The sequence below is a fragment of the Aquarana catesbeiana genome, linkage group LG05 (genome assembly GCF_042186555.1).
Source record: "Aquarana catesbeiana isolate 2022-GZ linkage group LG05, ASM4218655v1, whole genome shotgun sequence".
Classification (NCBI taxonomy): Eukaryota; Metazoa; Chordata; class Amphibia; order Anura; family Ranidae; genus Aquarana; species Aquarana catesbeiana.
Genome location: NC_133328.1, coordinates 452,277,929 through 452,295,266, shown reverse-complemented (window position 1 = coordinate 452,295,266; position 17,338 = coordinate 452,277,929). Strand labels below are relative to the sequence as shown.

General features: G+C 42.4%; 1 protein-coding gene across 4 annotated transcripts in view; it reads right to left on the bottom strand.

Moving 5' to 3' along the window:
• Positions 1-17,338, bottom strand: part of LDLRAD4 (low density lipoprotein receptor class A domain containing 4) — a 287,939-nt gene that overhangs the window by 27,425 nt on the left and 243,176 nt on the right. For all 4 annotated transcript variants that reach the window (XM_073631293.1, XM_073631291.1, XM_073631290.1 and 1 more), the window contains exon 2: positions 1,849-2,003. In XM_073631293.1, the coding sequence (XP_073487394.1) occupies positions 1,849-1,953 (105 nt within the window). In that variant the 5' untranslated portion in view covers positions 1,954-2,003. The remainder of the gene's footprint in view (positions 1-1,848; positions 2,004-17,338) is intronic.

Sequence of the window (17,338 nt, the reverse complement as noted above, 5' to 3'; positions counted from 1 at the left end):
AAGATGTTGTGCCAACTTTGAGATAGTCTGACTTGTCCTTTGACCAATCAAAACAATCCCAGTGTGACAGAAATTCCTTTTCCTGCTGCTGTAATCAACATGTCGGATAGTTTGGACAAGGAGCAAACTTTGATCTGACTTCAATGATATTCAATGGGCTGAAGTAGGACCCAAGTAGTAGAGGAACCTTTTTCAAAGTTGGACGACTTGTGTTGGACCACTTAAGAGGGCTCTCATAGGGAACCATTAATTTATATGTCGTACCAGTGTGAACCCGGCCTAAGGGAGCCATCGTTAATTTAATCAAGAACAGGCATGGACTGGCATGGAAATTACATGCTAGACATTTTTTTTTTTTTTTTTTAAATTTCAGTTACTTATATAGCGCTGTCAATTTACGCAGCGCTTTACATATACATTGTACATTCACATTAGTCCCTACCCTCAAGGAGCTTACAATCTAAGGTCCCTAACTCGCATTCATACATACTAGGGACAATTTAGACAGGATCCAATTAACCTACCAGCATGTCTTTGGAGTGTGGGAGGAAACCGGAGTACCCGGAGGAAACCCACGCAGGCACAGGGAGAACATGCAAACTCCAGGCAGGTAGTGTCATGGTTGTGATTCGAACCAGCAACCCTTCTTACTGCTAGGCGAAAGTGCTACCCACGACACCACTGTGCCGACATCTGGCCAAACCTAAAAGCCAACAAAGCCCAACATTTAATTTTTCATAATTCAACCCACAGGTGAATGTGGCTGTAACAACTTCTCTCCAGATGAAATGGAACAATGGGCTGGTGGTGGGAACATTATTTTTTAGAGTCTGCTGGAGTATCTGATGCTTGTGAACCAATTGCATCTGAAAATCAAAAATTTCCAAAATGATGCAAGTAATGCTCAAAACCATTTACATGGCTTGATTTTTTTCTAGCAATAAATGGCAAGACTATTCGTGAGGTTTCGTCACATGCGAATAGTTAATTTTTCAGTGTGTGTGTGTTGTAAAAAAAACATAAAAAAAAAAAAATCAACCATTCGACATATGTAGAATAAGAGCATTGATGAATTATGGTTGAGCTCCAATTATTAGTTTGGTTATTTCAGCTTGTTTACTGCTGCTGTAAATGGAGGGCAAATTCTTGTCCTGAAATGACTGGTGAAAATAAATAAATAAATGAAATTTATAAATACAAAGGACTTCCACTAGAATGGCTTCCCTGGAGCACCAGAAAATCCTGTCTACTGCCTATCCTAATGTGAAGTGACTGCCTCCTGCAGCTACGTCTTTCACCCAGCCTACAGAGCAAAGGCGCAATGTTCAGTCAGCTGTCTGGGTCATGCCAGACACATGCCTCCTATCACAAAACGCAAAGTGGAACCTCAATGCCAAGAGCTGTTGTAGAAGTGCACTGTCAAGAGGAAACTATCCTTTACACTTTTTAACTGTCTGAATCCAAATCACAGCCAAACACAATGGAAGGATGAATGCAAAAAACATTTTTATACTTGTGACAATTGTTCTTTACAAAAAAAAAAAAAGAAAAAAAATACGCACACCCCTCAATGGAATGTAAATATACTGGAATTCACCTTGATGGGACTGATGTTTTTAAACTGGGGCATGAACATTGAACCAGGTATCAAATCAACCAGGACTCCAACTGTTATTTTTCCCCAGACGGTTAACTAGTAAAAGTTGACTCTAAATTAACTGGTTATTCACAAAGTGAAATTTTAACATCGTCAAACTTTATTTTTCTACTTTTGAATAATGGTTCTTTATAGATGTTTCTCATCTCCTAATGCTGTACCACCATCAAATAGAGAGGTCTACAACTCACCGGCTGTAGGGCTTCTTCCTGTCTTCTACTTTGGCTTTGTCTGTTAATGATGGACCACGTAGATAGTTTATAATGATTCAAAAGGCAGACAATGACAACCACCATTACAGTTATGACCACGATTATGATAATGATCTGGACAAACTCCAATTCAGCTGAAAAAGAAAAAAAAAAAGACATTATTGAGCTTTCTAAATTATGTCATTTAAAGTCACTAGGAAGTGTACATATAGCCAAACCTAGGGGAGGATTAAATGCCCTGTCAGTTCATTTCTGACTGTTTCCCCATTTGAAGATTTCTCTTAACTTTTTGTCCTGAAGAAGCAACAGAAGCGAGAGGAAATCCCTTCTTAGACATCTTTCACTGAAAAGGTGCTCCTGTGTTTTCCAAAACTTTCACTCATCCCCCTCTTATTCCAATGATAACATTTTAAAATTTCCCAACACTATCTTTCCCATTGACAATGGTCACCAGGACAAACAGATGGTGACTCTCCCTAGAGGGGACAAAAACAGCAATGAAAACCTGACAGGTGTTCAAATCCTTTCCTACACTACCTACAAACTAGAAACAATGTTTTGGCTATACATACACTTATCAATATTCTACTTATAATCAATACAGCAAATGCTCCAAGTGTACATTTTAACAAGCTTTACTTTTTTTTTATATTACTTAATATGGTTTACTATCATGGATACGTCCAATATTATATTCCCATCACCTTTGTAGCATAATAAGTATTCAGCCATACACTGCCTGTGCTACAACAAACTGCTACATGCCTAGTTAAAAAAAAAATATATATATATATTATAGCAAACAAGTTGAAATTGAACATATTTTACAAAGAAAAGACTGCAACAAAGGAAAAACTAGGCAAAGCAAAATACACGTATTTGAACACATGCAGGTCTAGCTGCTAAACCCAGATAGCACATTACGGACCTGAAACAAGCAACAAAAAAAGTTCAGATTTCACTTGCTGCATGCTAGTTTCACGTTAATGGCTTACTAAGTAGAGAAGCCCCAGAGCCTGTGCCTTTGGCAATCGGGTCAGCCCCTATATTTCTATGCCCATACAAAGACAAAATGGTCCAAATAAAAATATCTATGCAAGCAGGAACTGATGAACCCCCCCCCCCAAAAAAAAAAAAACAAATACGCCAGCAGCATGGATATTGTTTTCAAAATAAGAAATATTTCAGAAATCAGAAATCTAAAATACAGCTATATACTAGAGATGGTATGTAGGTACAGTGCTTTGAAGTTAAATTCCTGAATGTAAAGAATGCCCACATCACCCACCAGGTTCCACTGGTTTACCAAACACTCTCCCAAGTGTGACTATAAAGGAGCTTCTTAGATGCCAGTTTTACTGCTCCTTAAGGCTCATCACTTAGCTGGCAATATGAGGGATTTGTGGACATTCCTGTGATAAGATGAGACATATAAACTCTCTACCTTTCCACTACAAAACATAAAGAAGCAGCAAAGGCAGGGAACCTCAAGTTGACTTTCAATGTCCTCTTTATGGCACTTAAAGCAGAAGTAAACCCACAGATTTAATGATTTCCTTAAAGCGTTACATTCAAGGCATGCCTGAATTATAACGGTTAGGCCTCGTTCACACAAAGTGCGCAGAGGGCCAGGTTTACCTGTACAGAAATGCATAGGTATTCCCTGCATCCCCATGCAGGCAGGTCCATTAATATCAATTGGGATGCAGCGTCTGCATGCACACTAGAGGTCGACCGATATGGGTTTTTCTCTGGCCCATGCCGATATTTAGAAATCGCGGTGGCCGATATGTGATGCCGATTTTTTTGGGCCGATATATTAGGCCGATTTTTTTTTTTTTTTAACCTTCATCTCATAAAATCTAACAGTTAGACCCCTTTCACAATGGGGCCTTTTTCAGGCGCTTTTGGGCTAAAAATAGCGCCTGTCAAACGGCTCCCCTGCAGTCTCAGTATGATATCCCGAGTGCTTTCACACTGAGGCGATGCGCTGGCAGGATGTTAAAAAAAAGTCCTGCAAGCAGCATCTTTGGAGCGGTGTATACCACCACTCCTGCCCATTGAAATGAATGCACACTTGCCGAAGCGCCTGCAAAGCGTTTCGGCAGCAGCGCTTAAGGGGTGCATTTAACCCCTTCCTCGGCTCCTAGCTGGGTTATAAGCGCCCTGCTAGCAGCCGAATAGTGCTGCTAAAATGATGGTAAAGAGCCGCTAAAACTAGCAGCGTTTTACCGTCAATGCATGCCTGCTCCAGCGTGAAAGCAACCTTAAGTGATACAGAAAATTTTTTACATTTAAACAATTTATTAAACAAAACAAACCTCCAATCAGTTCACTTGTATGTAGTATTTAGATAAAAAAAAAAAACCTCTCTTAAATATTAAATACACAAAAACGGGTAATCAAAACTTCTGGATGAAAAAAAATGGGCTAACTTTACTGCTTAGTTTTTTTTTAAATTTATTAGTGTATTTTTGCAAATTGCATTTGAAAGACCGCTGCGCAAATACCGTGTGACATAAAATACTGCAACAACCGCAACAAAATATATATAATGGTTGGGGGTTCTAAGTGATTTTCTAGCAGAAAATACAGGATTTTTACTTGTAAGCAACAAATGTCAGAGAACATTTAGTCTTTAAATGGTTAAACTGAGAGCTTCTACACATGGAGAGTTTAGTCCATTCATAAGTGTAAACATTGTATCCTTCAGGTTCTTTTTATCAGATTTGGCAGGCTGCCCAGAGGAGGGAAAAGTCGCTTCACAGTTTTCAGGCAACTTGTATTGACTTCTATTACAGAAGTCATTTGCAAGTCACGCTGAAGTTATATCGGCTTTTTTTATCAGCACAATCGGCCGATGCCGATTAAGTAAAAAACACCAAATATCGGCCGATCTATCGGTCGACCTCTAATGCACACACTGCGTAAGTTTGGGGACACATCCGCATGCACTAACAAGCATGTCAGATTGGGAGCAGCGGCTATGTCCGTGCAGCCACTGCGTCTCAGACATCAATGGGACTACCTGAACAGGGATTAACAGAACTGTGCATCCCTATGCAGGTAAACACAGTCCCCCCTGCCAGAACACAACAGCTCAGCATGGGAGATTGCTGTACATAGTCGGATCATTCATGCAGCGGCTCTGACTGCAGCTGATGTACCAACGTCAGATCGTTAGTGCAGTGGCTCCACCCGGAGCTGTCAGGTTTTACTAGTAGTGTGTACCAAGGATAAAGCTGGCAACAGATTGATTGAAATACCCTGCTGAACTGGCCGAATGCGTAAAGGTAAAATTTTAAAGGGCTAGTACATCTCATTGACTTTGCCCACACATTACTACCGATTCCTGAGCACATCACATGTAAGAAGTTTGTGTGGGCATCGGACGGTACTCAATTTGCATTAATGCAGCTTAACAATTGTTCTTCAGTGAATGTTAGCGAAGGGTTTACACATCAAATATAATGGCTTATTAACTGAAAAAGAGAGACGTGGCAATCGCACAATCATCTTTTTTTTTTTCTAAATGAAAGCAAGCCAAATAAATGTTAAAACCAAGATATTTTACCATTAACACAACCTTTCATATATCAGACACCAAGAGTGCATATGATTACTACTTAGGCTAGGTGAACACTTGCATTACATGTGTTTTTCATGCTTTTTAAAATGCATTTTAGTGCATTTTTCATGAGTTTGTGTTTTTTGTTGTACATGGGTCCCACAGACAATAATGGGATTCCTCGTGTCGTGCACAGTCACGCAACAGCCAAAGCGTGGCAAATCACACAGGTGTAAACAGGACTTGAAGAATAAACTATATTTTATGACTGCTTGCCTGTTAAATCATGAAAACATGAGTCCTTACACCTGCCCCAGAAGTTATCCAACGGTATTCAAAACCAGAGATTTAGAATTCTTGCCTATAATAGACAACATGACCCATTTAAAAATAAGTGAATAATCCTTTATCTCAAAATAGGCCTAACTACAAGTTTTGGTTTCTTAAAGCGGCTTCCTATCCCTTTAACTAACCGCTGGTATGACCAAAAATAATCCTATTAGAATGCCCATTTTATTTACCCGAGCCAGCAGTCACGAGACGATGCTGGCCCCATCCATTTTCTTTGTGTATTGTCGTGATGAGGACACTTCCTATTAGTGGAGGAGACTCTTCCAGTGGTGAGATCCTCTCACAAAGGCTCCAGAGGCAGGAGAACTCACAGGGGTGGTGAGAGGACTCATGCCCAAGATAAGGTAGGAAGAAAAATGTCTGGTCCCCTGGGTAGGAAATTAGCTTGGCACACGAACAATTGGATGCCTTGGAAATAGGTGTGTGGAAGCAAGACAGAGCTTGTTTACGCCGGAACACAAGTGTTCCTGTGCAATCCCACACGGTGAGGTTTTGACAGTTCATTAATTTGAATGGGATGCAAAATTCACTGGAACATGGAAAAAGTAGTGCAAGCACTACTTTTTCACAACGCAGCACCTCAAACCACATGGTACTGCAGTACCATGCAATCTGGTGGCCACATATTTGCAAAATGCATTTCAGGTGCCAGAAACTACCTTTCCCATATATGCATTTTCAATTTGATTTGTGCCTGGAGTTTGACTTTAATTTATCTCCTAAGATTAGCAATTTTAAACAAAAAAACACAGAATAAAAAAGCTCCCACCTGCTGTCAAATTAGGTTATTCAGAATAAAAAAAGGATTCCTGGTTGGTTGCTGTGGGTGACTTTGCTTCCCACATTACTTCAAATTGTTGCCTTTTTTCTTAACCTGGAGATTTATTCAATTTTCCTATCTTGAACATCTTGATACAACTTTCACATCTGTCATAATATGGGTGTAAAGTATATCTTCACTTTAGTTGAATAAATCCCTCTGTGGTGTATAAATTCTCCCTGCATGTGCATGGGTGAGCGGCTCAAGCACATCAGTATTTTGTCTCATCGCGTGACCCAGCAGCCATAAGCAAGTCAAGTTCCTCCACACCAAACTCGCTCATCAATGTCTATGGACTTTGCTTAGTGCACTGACCCAAATCATTTGTTGGGGGGGGGGATTATGGTGTGGGGTTGTTTTTCAAGGTTTGGGTTTGGCCCCTTAGTTCCAGTGAAGGGAACCCTTAAGGCATCAGCATACCAAGACACTTAGGACAATTTCATGCTCCCAACTTTGTGGGAACAGTTTGGGGATGGCCCCTTCCTGTTCTAATGTGACTGCGCACTAGTGCACAAACAAGGTTCATAAAGACATGGATGAGCGAGTTTAGGGTGGAGGAACTTGACTTGCTTATGGCTGCTGGGTCACGCGATGAGACAAAATACTGATGTGCTTGAGCCGCTCACCCATGCACATGCAGGGAGAATTTATACACCACAGAGGGATTTATTCAACTAAAGTGAAGATATACTTTACACCCATATTATGACAGATGTGAAAGTTGTATCAAGATGTTCAAGATAGGAAAAAAGATATATATATATACACACACACACATACATACATACATGTATATATATATATATATATATATATACACACACACACACACACACACACACACACAAGGGGTGTATCAAATAACGAGACTGCAATCCCACTTAGTAAACAAATCAGTCAGAACCACTTATAACTGCATGCGTGGCAAGTTTGAACCTGCATGACAAGCAGCAACACTCTGATGTTCAGTTGATTGTGAATCGCCATTTAGTTTGGTTGCATTTTCTGTAGTGTGCCGAAAAAATGCTAAGTTTAAAAGTTGAACATGTCAATTTGAAATTTCTAGTAAAATTGCAACACACCAACAGAATTCTTTCAAAAGCTTACTACAGCGTATGGGAATGACGGCCTGTCTCGTGCGCGTGTGTTTGAGTGGCACAAAAGATGGGAGAAGGAACGTGAGAATGCATTCCCAAAAGTTAAATCAGTGCTTAAAAGGGACACATTATGAGTCAGTTGATACTGTAAAGAAGAAAACGATGGATGTGTTGAAACAGCTGACAAAAACAGATTTTCTCCATTCCTTCGACCAGTGGAAAACAAGACTGCAGCAATGTATTAGTGCAAATGGGGAATATATTGAGGGGACAAGTATTACATTTGTAATACATAAAGGCGAGTCATTTAATCAGTCTCATTATTTACTAGACACACCTCGTACGTATATATCAAAAAATTCTTTATATTATACAGATACACACACACACACTACCCCAAACATGCTCATTACTGTACCAAGCAGGTAAGAATGGGCCCGGACGGTGCTTCACCGAGTATAGAAAATGTCACTTATGACAGGCAATTTGAATAGCTTAGTCCTTCAGTAGCAAAAAAACCCCACAAAACCAATACTCTAAATACTTCTAATATTTTATTGGGGTTCGGATGGCAAAGAATCACAATACCTTTTGCCTAGATCAATGATAAACTAATACAGACAGCTGACTTAACATACGTAGTTCCCATTACCACTGCTTTAGGTCTGGTGAATGACAACCAACTTTTATTCACCTAATCAGGAAAGTGGATTTTTAGGACACACCAGCACACACCCTGCAGGAAGAAATATTTCGACCCAGAACAGCAAATTCATCAGTTAAATACAAATGAACTGGCCCAAAGCATATGACTGAGACTGAATAAATGGCCACCAGAAAGAAGAAAACTAGCATCTAATACCAGCAAAAGCTCTGCAAACAAAAAGCCGACCAAAAAACACCACCAGGAAGTTTCTGCTTCACAGAGCAATGGAAGTCTGGGTTTATACACATTTCTCTGAGCACTACTTGACTAGAAAGACTCGCTATTAAGAAATACTACAATATACTGCCAGATCCGATTAGGAAATTATAGCAAACAAGAGAGCAAAGCAGGTCACCCAGTCTAGATGAGGACAAATGAATTAACCTATGAAAGAAGGAAACCAGGACATAACAAGCTTCATATTCTGTATTCTCTGAAATAAATCTCTTTTTTTCACAATGCCCAGCTAGATTACCAGCAGAGACAGGGCCAGTAATCTACATAGGTAAAGTCTTCAGACATTACCTGGGAGATAGGACACTGCACTGAACTTTAATGTAGCAGATGGCTGCATTTGACCAATTTAACCACTTGAGCCCCGGACCATTATGCTGCCTAAGGACCAGAGGTCTTTTTCCAATTTGGCACTGCGTCGCTTTAACTGCTAATTGCGCGGTCATGCAATGCTGTACCCAAACGAAATTTGCGTCCTTTTCTTCCCACAAATAGAGCTTTCTTTTGATGGTATTTGATCACCTCTGCGGTTTTTATTTTTTGCGCTATAAACGGAAAAAGACCGAAAATTTTGAAAAAAAATGATATTTTCTACTTTTTGTTATAAAAAAAATCCAATAAACTAAATTTTAGTCATACATTTAGGCCAAAATGTATTCGGCCACATGTCTTTGGTAAAAAAAATGTCAATAAGCGTATATTTATTGGTTTACGCAAAAGTTATAGCGTCTACAAACTAGGGTACATTTTCTGTAATTTACACAGCTTTTAGTTTATGACTGCCTATGTCATTTCTTGAGGTGCTAAAATGGCAGGGCAGTACAAAACCCCCCCAAGTGACCCCATTTTGGAAAGTAGACACCCCAAGGAAATTGCTGAGAGGCATGTTGAACCCATTGAATATTTATTTTTTTTGTCCCAAGTGATTGAATAATGACAAAAAAAAAAAAAAAAAATATTTACAAAAAGTTGTCACTAAATGATATATTGCTCACACAGGCCATGGGCCTATGTGGAATTGCACCCCAAAATACATTCAGCTGCTTCTCCTGAGTATGGGGATACCACATGTGTGGGACTTTTTGGGAGCCTAGCCGCGTACGGGGCCCCGAAAACCAATCACCACCTTCAGGATTTCTAAGGGTGTAAATTTTTGATTTTACTCCTCACTACCTATCACAGTTTCGGAGGCCATGGAATGCCCAGGTGGCACAAAACCCCCCAAAATGACCCCATTTTGGAAAGTAGACACCCCAAGCTATTTGCTGAGAGGCATATTGAGTCCATGGAATATTTTATATTTTGACACAAGTTGTGGGAAAGTGACACTTTTTTTTTTTTTTTTTTTGCATAAAGTTGTCACTAAATGATATATTGCTCACACAGGCCATGGGCATATGTGGAATTGCACCCCAAAATACATTTAGCTGCTTCTCCTGAGTATATGGATACCACATGTGTGGGACTTTTTGGGAGCCTAGCCGCGTACGGGGCCCCAAAATCCAATCACCGCCTTCAGGATTTCTAAGGGTGAAAATTTTTGATTTCACTCTTCACTGCCTATCACAGTTTCGGAGGCCATGGAATGCCCAGGTGGCACAAAACCCCCCCAAATGACCCCATTTTGGAAAGTAGACACCCCAAGCTATTTGCTGAGAGGCATGGTGAGTATTTTGCAGCTCTCATTTGTTTTTGAAAATGAAGAAAGACAAGAAAAAACATTTTTTTTTTTCTTTTTTCAATTTTCAAAACTTTGTGACAAAAAGTGAGGTCTGCAAAATACTCACTATACCTCTCAGCAAATAGCTTAGGGTGTCTACTTTCCAAAATGGGGTCATTTGGGGGGGGTTTGTGCCACCTGGGCTTTCCATGGCCTCCGAAACTGTGATAGGCAGTGAAGAGTGAAATCAAAAATTCACGCCCTTAGAAAGCCTGAAGGCGGTGCTTGGTTTTCGGGGTCCCGTACGCGGCTAGGCTCCCAAAAAGTCTCACACATGTGGTATCCCCGTACTCAGGAGAAGCAGCAGAATGTATTTTGGGGTGTAATTTCACATATTCCCATGGCATGTTTGAGCAATATATCATTTAGTGACAACTTTGTGCAAAAAAAAAAAAAAAAAATGTGTCTCTTTCCCGCAACTTGTGTCGCAATATAAAATATTCCATGGACTCGACATGCCTCTCAGCAAATAGCTTGGGGTGTTTACTTTCCAAAATGGGGTCATTTGGGGGGGTTTTGAACTGTCCTGGCATTTTATGCACAACATTTAGAAGCTTATGTCACACATAACCCACTCTTCTAACCACTTGAAGACAAAGCCCTTTCTGACACTTATTGTTTACATGAAAAAGTTATTTTTTTTTTGCAAAAAAATTACTTTGAACCCCCAAACATTATATATTTTTTTAAAGCAAATGCCCTACAGATTAAAATGGTGGGTGTTTCATTTTTTTTTTTCACACAGTATTTGCGCAGCGATTTTTCAAACGCATTTTTTGGGGAAAAAACACACTTTTTTAAATTTTAATGCACTAAAACACACTATATTGCCCAAATGTTTGATGAAATAAAAAAGATGATCTTAGGCCGAGTACATGGATACCAAACATGACATGCTTTAAAATTGCGCACAAACGTGCAGTGGCAACAAAATAAATACATTTTTAAAAGCCTTTAAAAGCCTTTACAGGTTACCACTTTAGATCTACAGAGGAGGTCTACTGCAAAAATTACTGCCCTCGATCTGACCTTCGCGGTGATACCTCACATGCATGGTGCAATTGCTGTTTACGTTTGACGACAGACCGCCGATTGCGTTCGTCTTAGCGCGAGAGCAGGGGGCGACAGGGGTGCTTTTTTTTTTTTTTTTCTTTATTATTTTTCTGCTTTTTTTATCTTATTTTTAAACTGTTCCTTTCATATTTTTTTTTTTTAATCATTTTTATTGTTATCTCGGGGAATGTAAATATCCCCTATGATAGCAATAGGTAGTGACAGGTACTCTTTTTTGAAAAAATTGGGGTCTATTAGACCCTAGATCTCTCCTCTGCCCTCAAAGCATCTGACCACACCAAGATCGGTGTGATAAAATGCTTCCCCAATTTCCCAATGGCGCTATTTACATCCGGCGAAATCTAAGTCATAAAATGCTCGTAGCTTCCGGTTTCTTAGGCCATAGAGATGTTTGGAGCCACTCTGGTCTCTGATCAGCTCTATGGTCAGCTGGCTGAATCACCGGCTGCATTCTCAGGTTCCCTGTTGAGACAGGAGAGCCAGAGAAAAACACGGAAGACGGTGGGGGGGGGGGGGCATTCCCTCCCACGGCTTGTAAAAGCAGTCTAGAGGCTAATTAGCCGCTAGGATTGCTTTTACATGAAAGCCGACCGCTGGCTGAAAAGAATGATACCAAAATGATACCTAAACCTGCAGGCATCATTCTGGTATAACCACTCAAAGTCGTGAATGGCGTACCTGAAGACAAAAAAATGGTTAACAATAAAGCACAGTAAACGGTAAAGTATAAAAAATTGCATACCTGAAAAAGCAAACATGATAAAACATAATAACAATAAAACATTGCAGAATAGAATACAGTAAAAAAGAGCAGAACAATAGAGAGAGAATAGAGAGAGAGAGAGAACAATAAAACGACAACTATTTTTTTTTTATTTTATATATATATATATTTTTTTTACACTTTTTTTGTAACTAACTTTTGTAACTGTAACCGGTTCCAGGTTCGGGTCTCACAAAATGCGATGGCATCTTGGGAGACCCTGTGAAAGTGTGCCTAGTCTGTGCAATGCTGTACCCTACGCTAATACTCAACTAGTGCATGGTAGCGTTCAAAACATTCACCAATGCAAAGACCAGGATTGTCAGGACAGGAGGGACAATAATAGCGGGTGTCACGCCTATATCCACGCTTCCTGCAGACACAACATCTTTTTTGGGGGTTCGTTGGGTAGGGGTACTCGGGAGGACAAAGAAAATGCCTCTAATGCAGCCGACTGCATTTGATTGGGGATGTGAATGGGGGAAGTACGGGCGCTGCAGAAGCGGTGGGTTCCCAATTAGGATTGGCGAATGCAGCAGGAAGGGCATTATAGGCACGACGGGCCTGTGTTTGTCTTTTTGGTGGCAGCGGGACACTACTTGTGCTTGCCACCTCACCAGCTTGAACTGCACTTATGGGACTCGCCACGTCACCAAGTGTTACTGCAGTGCTGGTTAGACTACGACCGGGGTGTACTAGGCCGCTGGTGCTTGCCAGTTCACCAAAACGCTACCAAAAAAACTGTTAGCGATCGCAGGGATCAAGGCCTGACTCTGCAAACGCTGCAGTTATGCGTTTAGTGTTTTGTAAGTGTCAGTGATCGATCGATACTGCACTTGGGTGGGCTGGGCTGGGCCGGGCGGAGGGGCAAAACGCAGGTGCTAGCAGGTATCTGGGCTGATCCCGCTAACACTGCGTTTTTGGGAACCCTAAACTGCTGGGGACGCTAGTATAGATCTGATCGGATCAGATATTGATGCGTTCAGATACTATACCACTAAGGGAGGTGTATGCTGCATGCGTGGGTGTTAGCGGTACTGGCGCTAACCTGACGCTGCCTGGGGCTGGTGCTTGCCAGTTCACCAAAACGCTACCAAAAAAACTGTTAGCGATCGCAGGGATCAGGCCTGACTCTGCGAACGCTGCAGTTATGCGTTTAGTGTTTTGTAAGGGACAGTGATCGATCGATACTGCACTTGGGTGGGCCGGGCCGGGCGGAGGGGCAAAACGCAGGTGCTAGCAGGTATCTGGGCTGATCCCGCTAACACTGCGTTTTTGGGAACCCTAAACTGCTGGGGACGCTAGTATAGATCTGATCGGATCAGATATTGATCCGATCAGATACTATACCACTAAGGGAGGTGTACGGTGCGTGCGTGGGTGTTAGCGGTACTGGCGCTAACCTGACGCTGCCTGGTGCTTGCTTGCCAGTTCACCAAAATGCTACCAAAAAAACTGTTAGCGATCGCAGGGATCAGGCCTGACTCTGCGAACGCTGCAGTTATGCGTTTAGTGTTTTGTAAGTGACAGCAATCGATCGATACTGCACTTGGGTGGGCCGGGCGGAGGGGCAAAACGCAGGTGCTAGCGGGTATCTGGGCTGATCCCGCTAACACTGCGTTTTTGGGAACCCTAAACTGCTGGGGACGCTAGTATAGATCTGATCAGATCAGATATTGATCCGTACAGATACTATACCACTAAGGGAGGCGTATGCTGCGTGCGTGGGTGTTAGCGGTACTGGCGCTAATCTGACGCTGCCTGGGGCGACGCATATCACCGCCGGGCGATCAGGGGGCTAAACCTTTATTCGGTAATAAACGGCGGGTGCCCTGACACTATAAAAAATAAACGAACTAACCAGCGTCAACCGTAACGTTTATACGGTGATCAGTGGTGAAAGGGTTAACTAGGGGGCAATCAAGGGGTTAAAACATTTATTAGATAGTATATGGGGGTCCCTGACACTATAAAACGCTGACGGCGAACCTAAATATTTACCTCACTAACTAGCGTCACCAGTGACACTAATACAGCGATCAGAAAAATGATCGCTTAGCAACACTGGTGACAGGGGGTGATCAAGGGGTTAAAACTTTATTGGGGGGGTTAGGGGGGTACCCTAGACCTAAAGGGGGGTAATACTAACTGTCCCAACACTGTAACTGTCACAAACTGACACTATGCAGTAATCAGAAAAAAAAAAAAAAAAAAACCTGCTGGTGTCAGTTTGTGACAGGGGGGGGGGGGGGTGATTGGGGGGGATCGGGGGCGATCGGGGGGGGGATCGGGGTGTTTTGTGTGCCTGGCATGTTCTACTGTGTGTGTAGTGTGTTGTGCACTTACATTGATGTCTTCTCCCCTCGGCGCTGGAACGGAATACCGAGCCGAGGGGAGATGACATCATTTCCTTTGCTGCTGTTTAGCATACAGCAGCAAAGGAATGTTCCCATTGGCCGGCGGCGATCGCGAGGGGGGGGCCACGAACGGATGGCCTCCCCCTCATCTCGGATCGCCGGGGAACAGAACGGGACCGCCTCGGGCACCGGGGGGGGGGGTCCGATCGGACCCCCCACCCGCGGAAGGCAAATCACGTACATGTACGTGATTTTGCCTGCCCGTGCCGCTTTGCCGACGTAAATCGGCGTTAGGCGGTCCTTAAGTGGTTAAAAAGTGATTATAAAAGGACACCTTTTAAAACAACCCAGTTTAAAATAGAAATGAAAGTCAAAACATTTGTGTATAGAATAAAAGAAAGAAAGAAAAAAAAAGTCTTCCTTTTTTTTTTCTAAGTGATTACTTTCCCTCTGTTCTCAGCTGCATAAGAGCTGGGGGGAGGAGAAGCAGCAGCACACTGAGCTTCCCAGTGAATGGCTGTAGAGCGGGGGCGTGTCAGGACAAGTCTGATTATTAGAGGAGAGTAGGCAGAGTTTCCAGCACAGCTACAGAACTGACCACGATGTGCTCCCCTGCTTAGTGTGGTCAGTTTTTAATAGGGAAAGAGGGACTGGAAAGATCACCAGGGATTTCACACAAAGCTAGCAATACAAAAAGAACAAGATACTTTCTCATACAAGTACATGGTACAGACGACGCATATCAGGAATATGAAGTTTTGGGGTACAAAGCTTTAAGCATCACCTGTGTGAATTGTGTGGGCATTGATTTATGTAGATACTTATAATAGCAAATGATAATAAGCACTGGCTACTACAGTAATCACTCTGGTCACAGATTTTGCAGGAAGTATTAACTGGGCTAATGACACTATCAAGGTCGGTCATATCAAACAGAAGAATTCCGTGGTACCCAGTGACTTCAAGGATGTCTCTGCACCCCTTGTTCTTCTCTATCCTATGCCTGTGTGTGTCTTCCCATGCAGGTAGCAGCTGGCAAAAAAATTATATTTCAAATGTGTTCATTTCTTAACCACTTGCCGCCCGCCATATAGCAGAATGACGGCTGCAAAGTGGTTTTCAATATCCTGACTGTGTGTCATATGATGTCCTCAGAATATTAAGCCACTGCGCGGCCCCTGGTGCACGCATCGTGGCAATCTTTGTTGCGGTGTGCCAGTCTGACACACCGCAACTCCGACCTAGGTAAAGAGTCTCTGACGGAGACTCTTCACCACGTGATCAGCTGTGTCCAATCACGGCTGATCACGATGTAAATAGGAGGAGCCGGTGATCGGCTTTTCCTCACTCGCGTCTGACAGATGCGAGTAGAAGAGAGCCGATCGGCTGCTCTCCTGACAGGGGGGGGTCTGTGCTGATTGTTTATCAGCAAAGCCCCCCTCGGATCCCACCCAGGACCACCATCATGCCGCCCAGTACCACCAGGGTGTCCATCCACACTGGACCACCAGGTATGCCCCCCCCCTAGACCCCCAGGGAAATACTAATTTGTGCCCAGGCAGCTGCCAATCAATGCCCAGGCAGCTGCCAATCAGTACCCACTCAATGCCTACCACTGCCAAAGCCACCAGGGATGCCTATCAGTGCCTTGTATCAGTGCCACCCATAAGAACCCATCTTTGTAGCCTTTCGGTGCCCATCAGTGTTGCCTATCAGTGCCCATCAGTGCCCCCTATCAATGTCCATCAGTGCTGCATATCAGTGCCACCCATCAGTGCCACCTACCAGTGCACATCAGTGCCGCATATAAGTGCCCATAGTCAGTGCCCGCTCATTGGTGCCGCCTTATCAGTGCCCATCAGTAAAAATGAAAACTTACTTATTTACTAAATTTTATAACAGAAACAAAAAGCAAAATTATTTTTTTCAAAATTTTCGGTCTATTTTTTATTTATGGGAACAAAATGATAAAAACTTAGTTTGGGTACAGTGTTGGATGACCGCGCAATTGTCATTCAAACTGCGACAGCACTGAAAGCTGAAAATTGGTCTGGGCAGGAAGGTGTATAAGTGTCTGTATTGAAGTGCTTAAAGTGAAGCTTTACCCATAACAGCTTTATACAAAACACTGTTATTTAGCAAGGAACATACATTCAACAATTAAAGGGTAAGTTCACCTTTACAGAAAAATCTGTAAGGTGAACTCACAGCTCCAGGGCTTAGAAATCCCCGGAGCTTAATCTCCTAAACGTACCCTGTCAGGAGGTACGTTTAGGAGCATTCTAATCGGTCAGTCACATGAGTGGCGCTGACCAATCAGAGCCCGTGTAGCCCGTCCTCTCGGGGGGGGGGGGGGGAGAAAACAAGGGATTTCTAAGCGCCAGTGCCGTGAGTTGGCTATACGGGGGGCTCAGAATGGGAGATCGCTGTCATGCAGGTCAGCGGGACTTGGGGAGGGGGGCAAGGAGGGGGTCCTGTATAAGTTCACCTTACAGATTTTTCTGTAAAGGTGAACTTACACTTTAATAATTATGCTACCAAAATGAGTTTGTGCTGTAAATTGTCTCCAGCATTGCTCCTGTTTGTTCTTGCTGGAGGCTGCATTTTGCTGAAACCCAGAGCCCCTGAGCAGCAGTAAATGTTTTGGCTGTCAGCAGATCAGCCTTGAGTGTATTACTGGATATTAAACAGCACTTATATTTAACGATTTACATAACTATACTTGCAAAAAGGGCTAGCCTATAGTGATCTAGCAGAATTTTCTGACTAAAATTCCACT